Source organism: Ambystoma mexicanum, chromosome 8 (assembly GCF_040938575.1).
Source record: "Ambystoma mexicanum isolate Mex_15411 chromosome 8, UKY_AmexF1_1, whole genome shotgun sequence".
In the NCBI taxonomy this organism is placed as follows: Eukaryota; Metazoa; Chordata; class Amphibia; order Caudata; family Ambystomatidae; genus Ambystoma; species Ambystoma mexicanum.
In genome coordinates this window covers 406089955-406106678 of record NC_090929.1, presented here as the reverse complement: position 1 = coordinate 406106678, position 16724 = coordinate 406089955, and the positions used below count along the sequence as shown (strand labels likewise).

The window sequence follows — 16724 nt, the reverse complement described above, 5'->3', positions numbered from 1 at the left end:
TGGGTGTGCTTCTTTTGTGCTGGCCCAGACTCCATTGCCTCCACCTGTGCTGATTGTGTGCACCTGTGGCAGTTGGGAACACTGCACATAGCAGTTTACGGGTGCTTCGCGATGCCGGTATTGCCGGCATGCAGGTATCCCCTATTAGCGCCTTCATGATGCCGGTATTTGCATGTCCACCTGACTTGTGATGTCCTCCTGTTAGCGGCATCCTGGCACTGCCGGCCTGACGGCCCGCGTGTCCGCGCCCTTGCCGCTATTAGAGGCACTGTTATTAACAGTGCCTCTAATACCGGGTTCTTAGGTCGGAATAGCCCAGAGTGGTATGCGATGCCGGTAATCCTTTGCCGGCATCGTTTTTCCATTACCTCCAACCTCCTAATGACCCCCATTGTTTCTTTTGATCTTTCATTGAGGTATTTAGAAGAAATGGAATAAACGTTTTTTCATTCAAATTTGATCAGGGGCAACTCCTTACTGTTCAGAAAAGGAACTGATTTTATGTCACATCACACCGAGCTTTCACACAGACCATGATTTGCTTTTCTTTATTCCGGTAACTGCTTGGGGAATAAAGACCATTGCCAAGACACTACATAGTCCAGCACCAGTAGTGACCACTGTGTCTCCTATTAAAGCATGATAAATGTGAAATTGCTGCAGGTATATCTGTGTGTATAGGTAATTTGTGGGTGGGGTTACTTTCGTTTTTGTCATGTCCCTTAAGAGGTGCTAATACTGAGGGATTAGAAAGGGGAGGATCTATAAAGCGGCATGCTGTGGAGGACAATGACTGAAAGTAATGGTGGTTGTTTAAGATCTATTTTCTTTCACTGGGTTTCTTTAAGTTGTTATAGAAAGGGTGCAAAACACTGTGGGGTTCATTACGACCCTGGTGCTAAGGGGTTAACGGCGTTGTAAAAGGCTGCGGCGCTGTTAACCCCTTAGCACCTAATTACGAGGTCCCTTTGCGGGTCCCGACCTTAACGGCTGGTCTGGACCAGCCGTTAAAGTAGGGACCCGCAGAGGACTTACGAGGTAATTACGGTACCGCAATTTGCGGTACCGTAATTACCGCCTTCCCCAGTACCATTGAGCCCTATGGGGCAAAAAGGGGAATGGGGAAGGGCCAATGTTAAATGGGGAATTACCGGCCCCCCAACCTTGGAATGGGGTGGTATTTCCCCATTTAACATTAGCGGACTCGTTACAATACCGGCAGCAACCATGGTGCTAATAGCGCCATGGTTTACCGCCAGTATTGTAATGAGGGCCTGTTTGTGGGACAGGGCCAAGTGGAGGAAAGACAGGATCCAGATACTGGATTTGTACTGTGGGAGGGAGAGTGAGGGTGGTATGAGCTGGGGCAGGGCAGCAGGAAACATAGTTCCACTACTGTTTTGCACACTTTGACCCCTGTCTGTAGTGGCAGTCTCAGAGCAACAGGCACATAATTGTGAAGATTTGACGAGAGAAAAAGGTAAAGTTACTGCTCACTTAGGATCTAGAAAAGCAATTTTATTCCAATCCCTTTAGCACCACATCCACGTAAACAGAGTAATTGACTTTCACTGTCAAACTCAAGTTCCACTACAAACATTTCTCTGATACTGCATACAGGAATGCATAACGATTTCGACCTTTTTCCTTTGCTTTTTTAATCCTTTCTTCTATGCATTTTTCCACGCATTGATTGATTTTCTTAGCACACTTAACTGTTCGTTGTTTATTTATTTATGTTTATTTGATAGAAATGGTTACAAATCCCTGAGGAAGCTATAGAAACAGGTGTCGACTTGTACTGACTTGCGCTAAAACGGAGACATCTCGAGATTTGCACTGATTTGCCCCTAGGAGATCCCTTGGATAAAGCTTGTTGTTTTGGATTATAGGAGCTAATTAATTTAATTAAACATGTTTGTAGATTCACTACGAGCTGAAGGCTCGGGAGAATATATATAGCAATCTCGAATATACATGGAATTCAATCAATAAATATAAAGCATATCTGCTGAGCGAAAGTAAAACATTTTCTGTGCTTTTGTTCCCGATGAAGGCACAGCTCAAAGGGACACAACTTGCGGACGATGTCCAGAGGGAACATTCTCCAGTATGTCCTCTTCCAGAGAAGCCTGCAGGCCTCATACAGAGTGAGTAAGCGGCTCCAAAAACTGACGCTGAACAATTGCAATGTCTTCGTGTTTAAGGCCAAGCAGAGTTGTGATGCAACCGTCTGCAGGCCTACGGAATCTGGTTATTAATGCAAGGAAGCCGGGGCGGGAAGGACCTCCTGCCAGTGACGGCTAGTGAACCTTTACATTCAGGAGACAAATATGCTGTGAGCAATCTGGCGTAGGTGAGGCCAGCTTGCAAGCCTGAACCCGCTCTGGAGGAATGGGGTTTTCTACCACAAGTTTTCTTTTAAAAAAGGATTGAAATGGTCAGTTTTACGGGTCAATGTTTGGGGGATATTAGAAAGTAAAACAGGATTTACAAGCAGTTATTTAAGGAAAAACATAACATATTCCAATATTTCACAAGACAGGTCCATCTTTTCCCTGATTTGGTCAATATTACTCCAACTGCCTGACATTTTGACCACTGTCACTCTCATTGCCTCCGAAACGGCTCCATTAGCCCTGACTTGCCCACATATAACTCTCAGTACTCCCAGTTTTCCCCATGTAACTCTTGTGGCCTCACAACTGTTCCAGTGCCCACTTACTTGTTAACATGTCACATTACCCCCAGCACCGCCAAACTGCATCCATTAGAGCCCTATGTCACTTATTGCCCCTATTGTTCCATGTGCTGCTCTCATTTGCCCATCCCATTGCCCGTTATGGATGGGTCGCCACTGCGTGTTGATTGTTACTGGGGGTGGGAAGCTACACGGCACACCTAAGGACCTAATGCATTTCAGTTGAAAGTTCAGGTTGCAGCAGCATTTACATGGGGTTGCTTGTGTTTCAGTGTAGTTTGGGCTAGGCTGGTACCATTGGCGGCAGCATCTAACTGATTTGCATATGGCTGGATTCCTTTTGCAATGGTGCAGACAGGCTAAAAAAAGTGGTGTGGAAGGTTGCCAAGAGCATTGCCAGTGGTTCAGATCGATTCCAAAAATGTCCACTGATCACTTTTTTGGTTGTCATTTGTCTCCCTGTGTGAGAGGGGGTATGCCCAGACGTGAGTCCCTTGCTTGCTGCGCTATAGGGAACCAAGCTGTACCTCGCTGAGGAAGCCCAACAAGGCAGAAACATGTCTGGGGTTGCTTGTGTTTCTGTGCAGAGGGGACATGGCTACAAGTTCAGGCTGGGCTGCTACCGTTGGTGGCAGTGCCTGACTGATTTGCATATGGCTGGACCCCTTTTGCAATGGCACAGCCGTGCTCAGAAACGGTGGTGTGGAAGGTTGCCCAGAGCATTGCCAGTGGTTCAGATTGATTCAAAACCTTCCACCAATCACCTTTTTGGTTGTCGTTTGTCTCCCTATGTGAGAGACGGTATGCCCAGGCGCGGGTACCTTGCTCACTGCGCCACAGTGAACTAAGCTGCACCTAACCGAGGAGGCCCAACAAGGCCAACGCATGTTTGGAGTTGCTTGTGTTTCTGTGCAGAAGACACCTGGCCTAGCAGTTTGGGCTGGGATGCTACCATTGGTGGCAGTACCTGACTGATTTTCATATGCTGGACCCCTTTTGCAATGGCGCAGATGGGCTAAAAAATGGTGTTGTGGAAGGACGCACAGAGCAATGCCGGTGGTTCTGATTCATTCAAAACCTTTGCACCCATCACTTTTGTGGTTATTGTCAATCTCGTATGTACATAGAAAGCTTTTGTGATACTGAGGTTATAGTTCTAAGTAGGAATTTATAACACCATAGGGGGACCAGATGGCTGAACTGGGTTACTAAGCACCTTCCGGGATAGTAGCATGGCACCATAAACAGGTTGCATGACCAATGGTCAGTCATGACATTAATCGTCACATGCAGATGATGACAGCGCCTAACATCTCCCCTACTCTCTGAAACCTGAATATAAACCAGATGACTAACAATCCAACGGGAGGATAACCATATCCTCTCCTTTTGGATTATCCAAATTGTCTTCCTTTGACATAGAGAATTAGTGCCCTCACTTTTATCATGTTGATACATTGAAATGATTTTCCCATCTTGTAAAAGCATGAAGTGGCACAGCGAGTAGAGCGCTCGCTCTGACATCTGTGTAGAGCATGTTCGGATCCCAGCGGGGCCAAACTCAGCCTTTCATCCTACCGAGGTCGATAAATGAGCACCACACACCGTGGGTAATAATAAGCAGCGCTCAGATACCTGAGGGTTCGTAGCGCTATATAAATGCCTAGTTATTATTATTATTATTATTATTATTATTATTATTATTATTATTATTATTATTATTATTATTATTATTATTATCTTGGAGGGCTTATAATGTGGTGAAGGCTACATTTGTGATAAAGCTTTGTCCCCCCAATGTGCCTTCAATTTTCTCTTCTTCAGAAGTTGCATTTCCTCTGATGCTCCTGCCCTCTTTATTTGTAGCATCAGTCTGGTGGATTTTAGGTCGCTACCCACATACCCTTGCAAGGAGACTGTGCGGTTGTTTATGGGGCACCCTCCAGACACTGTTTCCTAATCACTGCTTGTGATAAGGAGACTGTGTGGTTGTTTATGGGGCACCCTCCAGACACTGGGCCTCATTCCGAGTACGGCGCTAACCAATGGCGCTATTAACGCCTTGGTTGACGCCGTACTCGGACCGGCAGCGCCTTGGTGGATGGCGGAATTACCACCCCATTCCAAGGTTGGCGGGGCGGTAATTCCCCATTCACTAAGGCTCTTCCCCATTCCCAAATGAGCCCCCATAGGGCTCAATGGGAATAGGGAAGATGCAAATAACGGTGACCGTTCATTACGGTCACCGTTATTGGCTTGGAGGCCCCTTTGCGCCCTCGACTTTAACACCTGCTCAAAGCAGGCGTTAAGGGTGAGGGCGCAAAGGGAACTCGGAGTATGGTGGTAAGGGATCACCGCCACCGGTCTTGTTACCGGTGGCCGCTATCCCTTACCGCCATACTCGGAATGAGGCCCACTGTTTCCTAATCACTGCTTGTGATAAGGAGACTGTGCGGTTGTTTATGTGGCACCCTCCAGACACTGTTTCCTAATCACTGCTTGTGATAAGGAAACTGTGTGGTTGTTTATGGGGCACCCTCCTGACACTGTTTCCTAATCACTGCTTGTGATGTCATGGATAAGCAAACCTGCCCCACCCTCATGGAAATCTGTTTACATTACATTTCTTCATTTGTAACACGCACTATGGACCCTGAGGCATAAAGGCGCAGACAGTTAAACAGACAACACAAAGAACACATATGGGTAGACTTAGATGCCTAAAAGTCCATAGCAGAGTTAGGGGGGAGAGTCCAGGACAGGTTTAGGAGAATAGCAGCATTTTCAAGTCTCTCTTAAAAGCTTGCAAAGAGCTTTCGCTTCTCATCATCGCCGGAAGCTGATTCCAGAACTTAGGCGCTATCAGAAAGAATGCACCCTTCTCTGCTTTCGATGTTCTGCACCGTAGAAGGAACAGATAGTTCTGAGTGCAAGACCTCAGAGCATTACGGATAACTTTGTAAATGATATACATCTGCAGGTAGGGTGGCATCTGACCGAGCCTACACTTAAAAGTTATGACCAGTACCCTGAACTTGACCCAAGCCTCTATTGGTAGCCAGTGAAGGGTGCGCCTAGCCTCCGAAACATGATTTTGGCGAGACAGGGCAGTCACGACTCTGACTGCCCAGTTTTGAACTATCTGGAGTCTGTAAACATCCCACTTACAGAGGCCAGACAAAAGGCTACAACAATAATCGATCTTAGCCCATAATGTAGCTCTGGCAATCGTTTCAGCACTTGCCTGAGTAATAAGGGGCCTTAGATGCGAGAGCAATTTGACGTAATAGACCGAGGCAGAGGCCACACTAGTTACATGGGGTCTCATGGAGAGTGTCTGGTCGAGGATCATGCACAAGATCTTTGTTTTAGGGAGGGGAGTGATAGGAAGGACCTGTAAGCCTGCTCCAGCTTAAGTAGGGAAGCTGAGCTGCCTACTATCATTAGTTCCGTCTTCCCCTTGTTCGAAGCAAGGTTATTTTAAAGCATCCACTTCTCTATGAGATTATATACTCTATTTCCAGTTCATCCTGACAGCCTGAGAGAGAGACAACACATTGCGTGTCTGTTTGTTTGTTTGTTTGTTTTATTATTTGTAATGCGCAAACAAACCCTAGGGTAACAGGGCGCAACGGTTACAGGTATATGCGAAACTTAGTTACAGCACAGAAAATATATATATATATATATATATATGTATATATAGAGAAAAAAAATAGCAGGCTTATATACAAATGTACAAATAAACACAAAAATAAACATGTGAGGATACTATATGTACAGGGAAAGGGTGTGCAGGAAATAACACCTAGGAGTGATTGAAGGTTTACGTTTTCAGCCATGTCACAACCTTGCAGCAGAAGTTTTGATAGGGCAAGTCCGTTCTGAGAGTTGGTGGTAGAGAGTTCCATAGTTTAGCTGCTTTCACTGGGAAGCTATTGCCTCCTATGGTGGAGCGTTTAAAATTAGGGACAGAGAGGCAGTCTTTGTAGATTGTTCTTGTGGGTCTCAAGGAAGTCTGTCTGTGAAATCTGTCGATCAAGTAAGTCGGTGCAGCATTGTTAAGGGATTTATGAGTGAGTGACAGTTTTTAGCTGAATTTTGTTTTTGATAGAGAGCCAGTTGTTCTGTTGGCTATGTGTTGTGATATGATCTCTTCTAGAGATGCCTAATGCCGCTCTAAGAGCATTGTTTTGGAGAGTTTGTAGTTTACTGGTGGTAGCTTTGGCAGCCCCAAGATACAGAGCATTGCAATAGTCCAGGCGGGACAGTATTAGGGCTCTTGCGAGGGTCAGGCAGCTAGTGTCGGACAGAAAAGGTTTGGCTCCATGAATCAATTTACACGTGTAAGCCATGGATGAAGCTAGGGAATTCACCTGTCTGTTAAAAGAGAGGTTGGAGTCGAGGTAAAAACCTTGCTATTGCCATCAATTGTGAAAGAACAGTAGACAGGGCCCAGTTTCTTTAGACTAGAGGTAGTACACAGGATGATGAGTTCAGTTTTATCATCATTCAGGCATAGTCCATGTGTGGCCATCCATGCCTGGATGATGATGAACACCCTATTCACCAAGGCCAAATCCTTGCCATAATCCCCAGAAAGTGGAAGGAGGATCTGGGTATCATCTGCATAATTGGTGTAGGTGATACCGAGATGATCCAGATCATCGAAAAGGGGCTTGGTAAATATATTGTACAGTGTGGGCGAAATACAAGAACCCTGTGGCACACCGCAGGTGATGGGTATGGGGTCTGCTGCTGCTGTGGGTGAGAAGACCCTCATAGTTCTGCCATTTAGGAATGATCTAATCCAAGTGATGGCCTCAGCAGAGAAGTGAGCTGATGTGTTGAGGTGGGTACATAGGACAGAATGGTCGACCAGGTCAAATGCCGCAGAGAGGTCTAGGAGGAGGAGTAAGGCAGCTTGGCCATTATCTCTAAGCTCATCAATTTATGTTTTCAGGTCAATAAGGGCAGTCTCAGTCTCTTGTTGGGGTCAGAAGCCTGATTGTCCTGCTCCTAGAATGTGTTGTTCTTCTGAGTACTTTTGTATTTGTATGTAGGCGACCTTGTCTAGGATTTTTAGAAGAAAGGGTACGGTCGTGTTGGGTCTGTAGTTAGTTGGCGTGGCTGGGTCAAGTGTAGGTTTTTTTAGTAGCGGTAGTACCCAAGATTGTTTTAAATTAGTGGGGGTAGAGCCAGTGGAGAAGGAGGCATTGATTAACTTTGTGATGAAAGGGGAGAGTTTGCGGGCAGCATTCTTAATGAGCTGTGCCGAGCACTGGTCTCCCTGACAGTTGGAAGGTTTCAGGGACAAAAACATTTTTTCTATTTCGAGTGTGGTGACTTTGGAGAAGTTAAAGCGGGTGGTTTCCAATAAAGTAGGCTTCTCAGTCGGTTTGAAATGGGGGGGGGTCAATCAAGGAGGCTTTTTTACAGGACATTTTGTTTTGTAGGGTGGCAATTTTGTTAGCTAAGACATTTTGGATCTCTGAGCACCAGTTTTTATCTTTAGTGCAGGTATCGGGTGGTGTTAAAGGGGTCTCTAATTCTATGAGGATAGAGAATAATTCCTTCATGTTTGATTTAGCTTGGGTTATATGGGCGTCATAGGATGTATGTTTTGCTAGGCAGATTTCTTTTTTGTAGAGGGCTGCAAGTCTGGAGAGTTTGAGTTTATTAGCTGCTGAAGGGAGTTTTCTCCAAGTAGCCTCGCAGTTTCTTTTTTGTTGCCTTGCGTTTTTAAGAAATGGAGTATACCATTTATTCAGGTGCTTTCTAGGCTTGCTTGGTCTAAGTTTGAGGGGGGCAATTAGGTCCAGTGAGGTGGACATAATTTTATTGTATTCTTCGACCAAGGACTCGGGATCAGAATTGTCAGGGAGTGTGCTAAGTGTGGGGAGTAAGTTCAGGATAAGTCTCTCCACAGTGATACTCTTTTTATTTCTTGTGAGTGTAGGTGGAGCCCTGCTAATTGGCAAGGGTAAGGGTCGGCTGGTGGACAACATGAAAGAGACCAAGTGGTGGTCAAACTATGTCATCAGCTTAGTTCGAAAACATGACTCCCTCTAGTTCTAACATAGAGAAGAAAGGAGCCATGAATAGATTGTACAAACATGGGTATGTACTGGGCCCCAGTCGTACACCAAAGAGAACAGGAAGGGGTGAGGCCTTAGCAACCTCTGAGCAGACTCTACTACGTCTATTCTCCAAAAAAGAGGCGATCCAGGAGACGGCAATCGGAGAAAAATTAGCAACCTCCTCCAATCTAGAAGTCAGAATAGAGTGTCCGATCAAGTTGAACACAGTTGATTGGTCCAAAGATATTAAAAGAGAGAGTACGCCCTTGTCAAACTGATCCAATAATCTTGACTTCAGCTCAAGGAGGGATGTCTCCGTCCCAATTATTTTCCCGAAGCCAGATTGATGGGAATTCAAAATAGGGTACCGATCTAAGTGATTCGCGATCCGACCACATGCAACCCTGTCCAATATTTTTTGCAAAAATGAGGTATTGGATATGGGGGCGATAGTTCAAGGGGTTATCCCTGTTTCTTCAAAATGGGGGTGAGCATAGTTTGTTTGAGGTCATCCGAGACCTTGCCTTACCCCTCTGAGGTCTATTGTACTTGTGAAATTCCTTATTGAGGAGACAATTTGATAAAAGTACATGTCATGAAAAAGGGGACAACATTTCATCAATCATTTAGTTAGTTTAAATGCATATTACAGAGGTATTTCAATTCCTGCTAATAAAAAACCATTGGTGTGCCCCTATAATTGAGTGCATATTCCAGTGTGAGTGTGCAGCCTTACGGCGACCGTCCATTCTTATAGCTAGAGCCAGTGATAAGAATTTATGAAGCTTCAGGGCATCATAGAAATCTGCAATTGATCCCCAATATAGTAACTCAGGACGACATTGTTTCAAATCTTTAAGTGAAGGCGCTAAGATCCTTCTTTGCCAACATATATATGCTACTCATGATCTCAACATTGAGCAATTGCTCGTTCGCCCCCATCCGTTCTCTAAACCCAAATTCTCAATGTAACCTGGGATGGTATGTGTTGCCTTTGGTGAGAGGCAGGTGGTGGGCAAGGCAAAACACTCTCCTTTTCAAGGATCGCCCTGGGTGTGCCACATTGGATACGGGGTAGGAAGGACAGGTGGCGAGCAAGGGACGTGCCCCAGCCCCTACAAGAAGGAAACACCAGGTTAGTACACTTTATTATATATACAAGTGAAAAAACTACAGGCGGACAGCTGTATAAACTGGTCGTCGGTTTCTCCTAGTGGCAGTATGTTATATATACAGGGCCTCATTACACGGACGGCGGTAAGGGTTAACGGTCACCGTTAATGGTGACGGTGACCGTTAACCCTTACCGCCGTACTACGAGGTCCCTTTGTGGGTTGGGGAATTTAACGCCTGCTTTTTGCAGGAGTTAAAACCCAACCCGCAAAGGGACCTTGGTGCTAATTACGGCACCGCAAATTTGCGGTACCGTAATTAGCACCTTCCCCATTCCCATTATGCCCTATGGGGCAAAAGTGGGAATGGGGAAGGGCAATGGTGGAAGGGGGAATTACCGCCCCACCAACCTTGGAGTAGGGCGGTAATTCCCTTTTCCGCCAAGGCGTGCCGGTAATTTACCGGCATGGTCCAAGGTAGCACCTTGGTCCACCGCCTACCGTGTAATGAGGCCCACAGAGTTTCTGGCCCTGCCCCATTGCACCAGCAATTTTGAGGGTTATTTTTTATTCAAATCCACCCTTAACAAAGCATTTTCATTATAATGTTTACAAATGTAACAATAGTTTTTAAAATTAGTTCAAGGATTTTGCACTTTATATGTAGGGTGACCAGATTTTCAAAACAAAAAACCGGGACAGCCAACAACATAAAAGAGGGACTACCCCATCGCAGCCCACCAATTACCGCCCCTCCCCCAACACGCCCCCACAACCACCCCCCAACCATATTTCCAGCACTTCTCCTTTCTATAAACTGTATATAATCTCATTTGTGCAGTTTTGTCTGTGAATCGGGGCATGTTATTTCAAAACGAGCGTGAGCTCTAATCGATATTACATGGCTTGCCATACAATAATTTCCAAGCCAGTCTCTGTGGCACAGTCAGTAAGTGTTCTGAGAGGTTGGGGGCTCGAGCCAAACCTCCACCTTCAAAATTCTGAAAGTGTTGTGAATAATAATTACAGTTTTAATTACCGTAGCCCCCCAAACGTGAAAATCCCGGACGGGTTTTGGACGACTGTCCCGGGAAAACCCGGACGTCTGGTCACCCTATTTATATGGACACTGTTTATATTGCGCCCTTACTTTCAAGGCAGCCTGGTCAGGGCTGCATGGATGGTCCACGTGGCTGGTTCTCCATGTCTGGGCCATAGTCACCAGTCCCCAGGCCACGTGTGCTGGGTGGGGGGGCCGAGGCAGCAGCAGCATAGAGCCGCAACAGACTCCTAACCCCGTCTGCAGATGTCAGGAGCAGCCCCAGAGGTTCTGATGGCGTGGGGAGTGGGCCAGTAAGTCCCCTCAGGCAGGGCCGCATATGCCCGAAGCAGACTGGCAACTTTACAGCAGCAGGGGGACCCAGAGAAGTTGCCCCAGCCTGTGTATGGCACGTGGCATCGCTAGGGAGGGGCCTGGGGGAGGCCGGGCCCCCCTGTGAAACCCTGTGCCCCCTCTTGTTCCCCCCACCCAACATAGCAGTGACTATGTTCTCCCCCTACTTTTGTCTGTGCCCCCCTACTTTTGTCTTTGGCCCCCTCTGTGCCCCTCCTAAATTCGATTCCTGGCGACGCCACTGCCTCCAGCAGCCAAGAAATGAAGAGCAGCCCACCGGGGCACAGTCCGGGATGCCTTACTCTCTCTCCTTTGGGAGCATGGCACAGTAAGCCTGGGTGTGGTGGTGAGGATTCTGTGCCTCGCTCCTGCCGGAAGCAGGGCGCAGCATATGGGCATAGCCCTGGACTGGTGTGCTAAACAGCTGTGCAGCACACTTTCTCACGAGAAAACAACACGTGACTAGTTTCATCCCAGGACGTGGCAGCGATTACAGCGCCACCTTAAGCAACCGGGCGCCACACCTGAAAGAGGCCGGATCAACCAGGTATTTTGTTTGGTTACAGAGGCGTGGAGTGCAAGTTTGAACGTCCAAAGTGAGATTAGGGGTTAATTGCCTTAGCAGCACTTTTGTTGAAACCACATATAATGCCCCCAGTTGTTATTATTTGAAGGGTTCCTCGTGTGGCACACCTGCAGAGATGCACTTCAATGACAGTACAGCTGATGGGAGATCCAGGGCTGTACCACTTTCTTTTAAACACAGGTGCCTCACAGGAAACCCCCCCTATTAAAGGGTGCAGGGTAGGGAGGGGGTACATCAATCTGCTTAGACCTTCTTGTCTGTTACCCAGTCCATCAAGTAGTCCTACATTATATTCTCAAAAAGCTTTGCCGAAGGGTTGAGAAGTAAACTGGGATGGTAGCAGGGGAGTTGCTAGGTCTGGAAAAGACCTGGGGCTAAGCTGATGTCGGAACTGTTGGGACTGGGGGCTAGCTAGTCTTTTGGCTGTAGCTCCTGAGATTCTATCCGGGGCTACAACCAAAAGATCAGGGGCTATAGCCCCCTTAGCCCCCCCAGCAACGGGCCCGTTGTTAGCATCCTCCCCATTCCCATTGAGCCCTATGGGGGCTCAAAGGGGAATGAGGATGGACCGGGTCCGGGTTCCCTGAATGGGGAAATACCGGGCCCTCCAAGGTTGGAATGGCCCGGTACTTACTTCCCCATTCAGTGATCTCGGACCCGGTACCCGGAATGGAGGTAGCCATGCCGCAAATTGCGGCATGGTTACCTCCAAGGTCGTAATGACCTCCAATGTGTTCTGTTGATCATCTGGTCATGAAAAGAATGATCATTGGATATCACCCGCTCGTCCTTATCTACTTCCTTCTTGGCGATGCTCATCCTTTCTGTATTTATCTTTTGAGTGTGTTCTATAGACAAACACATATTCCATCAGCCTATTGAAGTGCCGGTGAGTCAGGGAGCAATTACACTCTGGCCCTGCACACACTTTACAACTTTTCTCTGCTCCCCTTTGCCTAGTCCCATTTTCTGGACTTCTCTTCTCTCTTTTCTTCTCGCCAGTCTCGTCCTCTCCAATCCCATCCATTCCAGGCCCATTCTCACCAGTGCCATCTTCTCCACTCCCCTCCTCTCTGCTCCTCTTCATGTCCAGCATACCCTCTTCCCTGCTCCACTTTTCGCCTCCTCCCCCCCTCCATCCTCTCCCCTCGTCTCCATTCTATTGTTCTCTGTTCCCCATGACTCCCCTCCTCTTTAGACTCCCCTCCTTTGCCTTCTCCTCCTTTCTTCTTACCTTCTTTCATAACCCCTGCTTACTGCTCCCCCTCTCTCTATGCACCACCTCTCTTCGCCATTTATCTTAACACACTCTTCCTCTGTTCCCTTACCCCTCCTCTCCACTCCCCCATCTACCTGCACCTCCACTCCATTCTACACCTCTACAGTCCCATCCTCTGTAATCCCCTTCCTCAACTCCCATCATCTCCACTTCCCCTCACCACTACTCCTGCAATATCTTCTCCTCCCTTTCTGTTCTCTTGCACTTTCCTGTACTAAGTCCAGTCCAGTTTTTTTCAATATTTCGAGTTCTGAGTTCAGATTTGTTAACACATTAAAATAGTCATTGTCATAACTCTCACTAAAATCGTAAGTATACTAAAATGTAAAAACGTTCTTTAATGTAAACTCAAGAGATAATATAGCTTTCCCGATTAAGTACCATAATCACTTTTCTGTCCATTATGTGCAGCTGTACCAAGACAAACAAAATACCGGTTGGCAAAGGAAGTGCAGAACAGGACCAGGCCTGTGATGATCCTGACAATCTGGCCAGCTCCCAGCCGCCTGCTCCAAGCCACCCGCCAAACGCCACTGAGTTCAATCGTCCTCCTGTCCCACCGTCAAGCACAGGTGAAGTTCACGCAATTGTCATTCGCAACGCAGTGCTCAAGGCCCTGAGCTTGGGTGGCAGTCGGGTGTGTTTTTATTTGTGTATCTGATGGCGAAGATCTGCAGGGTAAAGGACAGTCTGCAGTGTGAGGACAGTGGTCTACACTATGGTCCTTGTGAGTCCGCTGGTGAATGTCTTCGGCCAGCCTTAGAAAGGAGGAGGTCAGTCAATCCTCTTGCAGGAGAAAGATCAAGCAAATTCGTTCCTAGATCGACTCGTGGCTGGAAAATTGTAGAAAAGGGACTTGACTCAAGACCTTGCTCCTGACCATGATCTTGCCAATGGTTGATGGAGCAAACTGGCCATCAGATGGATGGGCTCTCTTCTAATTTACGTTCTGATGTACGTTCTGCGTAGTAAAGTATTGAAGGCTGGATCAAATATTAATGCTATTTTTTGGATACAAATGTAAGTCTTGCTATGTATCATCAGTGTGACTTAAGCATTTATATGTCAAAGAAACGAAGATAAGGGTTTGCAAAGGAAACATCAGCCTTTTGGGGTTTGATACTGACCCACAGCCACTGGCACCAGTAATCCGAAAGCAGAAAGCCTGCACAGGGTAACAATAATGATACCTATCATTGCTAATCAAGATTATTGTTTATCACTGACAAACATGGTTTCAAGGCTCCCGGCCTTTCCCTTTGTACTGATTTACACATTAATACAGATGGAAATCAACCTGTTTTCTGTCTGTATTTATTTTGAAAGATGGCAAAAATGGATATATAGTTCTTTGTGCTTGGTGCCGCATGCTGTCATGGAGGGCATGGAGACTTTAAAAGCTGGCTCAAAAATAGAATGTATTCTAATTGCTGACACCATATATTTTAGGTCAGCAGCAATCAAAAGCAGGGGTTCGGTGCCATGGTAAAAATGGAGTTGACATTCACATAGAGTAACTCAACTCCATTTCTTTCCTGTATGTCTGTGCGTGTGCTTTAATACATCATTTTATTATTTTAATAATTGCAGAAAAATACGGGTTGTAAATTATCGTTTTATATGATTGTTAATAAATATGGATAAATACAGATACAATTGCCCAAAAATAAATATGGATAAATATTACGGAAATAAAGGGAAAACATACCATAAAACTAGGAACCTTAATTATACACCAGGCATTGGCTGTGACCAAATGGAAATCCTTTGTTCGCACAGGCCTCCTCCCCGGTCTCAGGCAGAGAGACTGGGGAGGCGGCCTGTATCGCAGCAGGAGCACTGACATACGACAGGAGTGCAGCATCCCTGTACTCCCCTCTTCCAGCCATTCTTCCTGGTGCCATTGAGTGTGCACTGTCTGTTGCATGTCACATCCCACATAGCTTTTACAATATTCCAGGATCCAGTGGAGTAACTTTGCTGAAAATGTTGGGGGGGGGACAGGACATCTGAAGAAAAGGTGCCCAAGCCAAATGAATGGAGACAAAATGGTGTGCCATGAAAGTTGGGGGGGACACACACCCCTGTCCCCCCCCTAAAATTACACCCATGGCAGAATCCCAAAATGTGGTTCTATAGAGCAACACACAAACCAAAACCAGTGGTATGGCTAAAGCGCCCCACAGGGACCAAAAGGAATTGTGGTGTAAATGTGCCACCTGTGAGTCAAAACTATGCAGTCACAAGGTGGCGCTGAAGCTCCAACTATGAGCCAAACCGAATGGTCATGCTGAAGCGCCACCTGAGCCAAAAACTATTGGGAGTGCTAAAATGCTGCCTGAGTCAAAACTAATGGGCTTGTTAAGTGCTTCCTATGCATCTAAGGACAAAACAGCACTATCCCCTTCCTGACCATTCGCCTTGGACACAATATTCAAGATCTTCCTAATGTTACTGGAGGTCTTCCTACCCTTCACAAAACCGAATTGATCCACATGAATCAAAGACGGAAGCAGACGTTCCAACTTGCACGCCAACATTTTCGCCAGAATATTATTATCAACATTGATAAGATTTATGGGCCTATAACTCGAAGGAAGAGTATGCCTAGTAGTTTCCGGAAGCATTCCATTAATCAATCACTCCATATACATATCCCGTAAAACCTGGAGTGCCGAATCCGGCAGCATTTTATAGAACTCTGCTGGTTACCATCCGGCACCGGGGCTTTCCCCGCATTTAACTTACCAATAGCCTTCTTTACTTCTAACAAAAAATCCTCCTCCAGCAACTTTGAATCATTCTCAGTAATCCTAGAGAGGTCTACTTTTTCTAGAAATTCCTCACCCTCACCAGACACCTCCAGTTCATTTTTGTAAAGTTCTGCATAAAAATCCCGGAATATCTTGTTGATCTCACCCGGATGATAACATATACTGCCATCCTGAGTTGGAATTGAAGGAATAGATCGCTCAGCCTCCCGCTTCCTCAATCTATAAGCCAACCACCTGTTACATTTTTCACCCTTCTCATAATAGGCACACCGAAGATAAAAGTTACTCCGATCAGTACGCTCATCTATTAGTGCTTTCAACTCTCTTCTCACCCTTTTAAGTTCACACACTGCCTCCATACAAACTGGATCCGCCATAACTCTCCTTGACAATTCAGTAAGTTTGTTCCCCAAAAATGTCTCCCTATCAATGCTCTTTTTTCTCAGTCCACATGACACACCAATTAGGTGGCCCCGTATCGTCATTGCAAAGCCTCCCAGATTATACTAGGACGCATCTCCCCAGTATGATTACACTCCACAAAACAGTCCACTTCCTTTCTCAAAGCCTCCAGATGTAAGACCACATGGGCATGATCAGTTAAAAGTATGCTACCAATCTCACACGCTTCACAACACTCTATCATCCTACCAGCAGTCAGAAACAGATCTATTCTAGAATAAACTGAATGTGCTCCTGAGAAAAAACTGTACTCTCTATTCGAAGGATGTTCCAGCCTCCAACAATCCCTCAAGTCATGTTCCAAAAGTAAATCCGCCAAAGCTAAATGTTGCTTGTC

General features: G+C 46.2%; 1 protein-coding gene across 1 annotated transcript in view; it reads left to right on the top strand.

The window, feature by feature from the left end:
• Positions 1-16724, top strand: part of LOC138471997 (tumor necrosis factor receptor superfamily member 8-like) — a 321803-nt gene that overhangs the window by 146358 nt on the left and 158721 nt on the right. Inside the window, exons 5-6 of the mRNA XM_069609903.1 lie at positions 2057-2150; positions 13563-13723. Of these exons, the coding sequence (XP_069466004.1) occupies positions 2057-2150; positions 13563-13723 (255 nt within the window). The remainder of the gene's footprint in view (positions 1-2056; positions 2151-13562; positions 13724-16724) is intronic.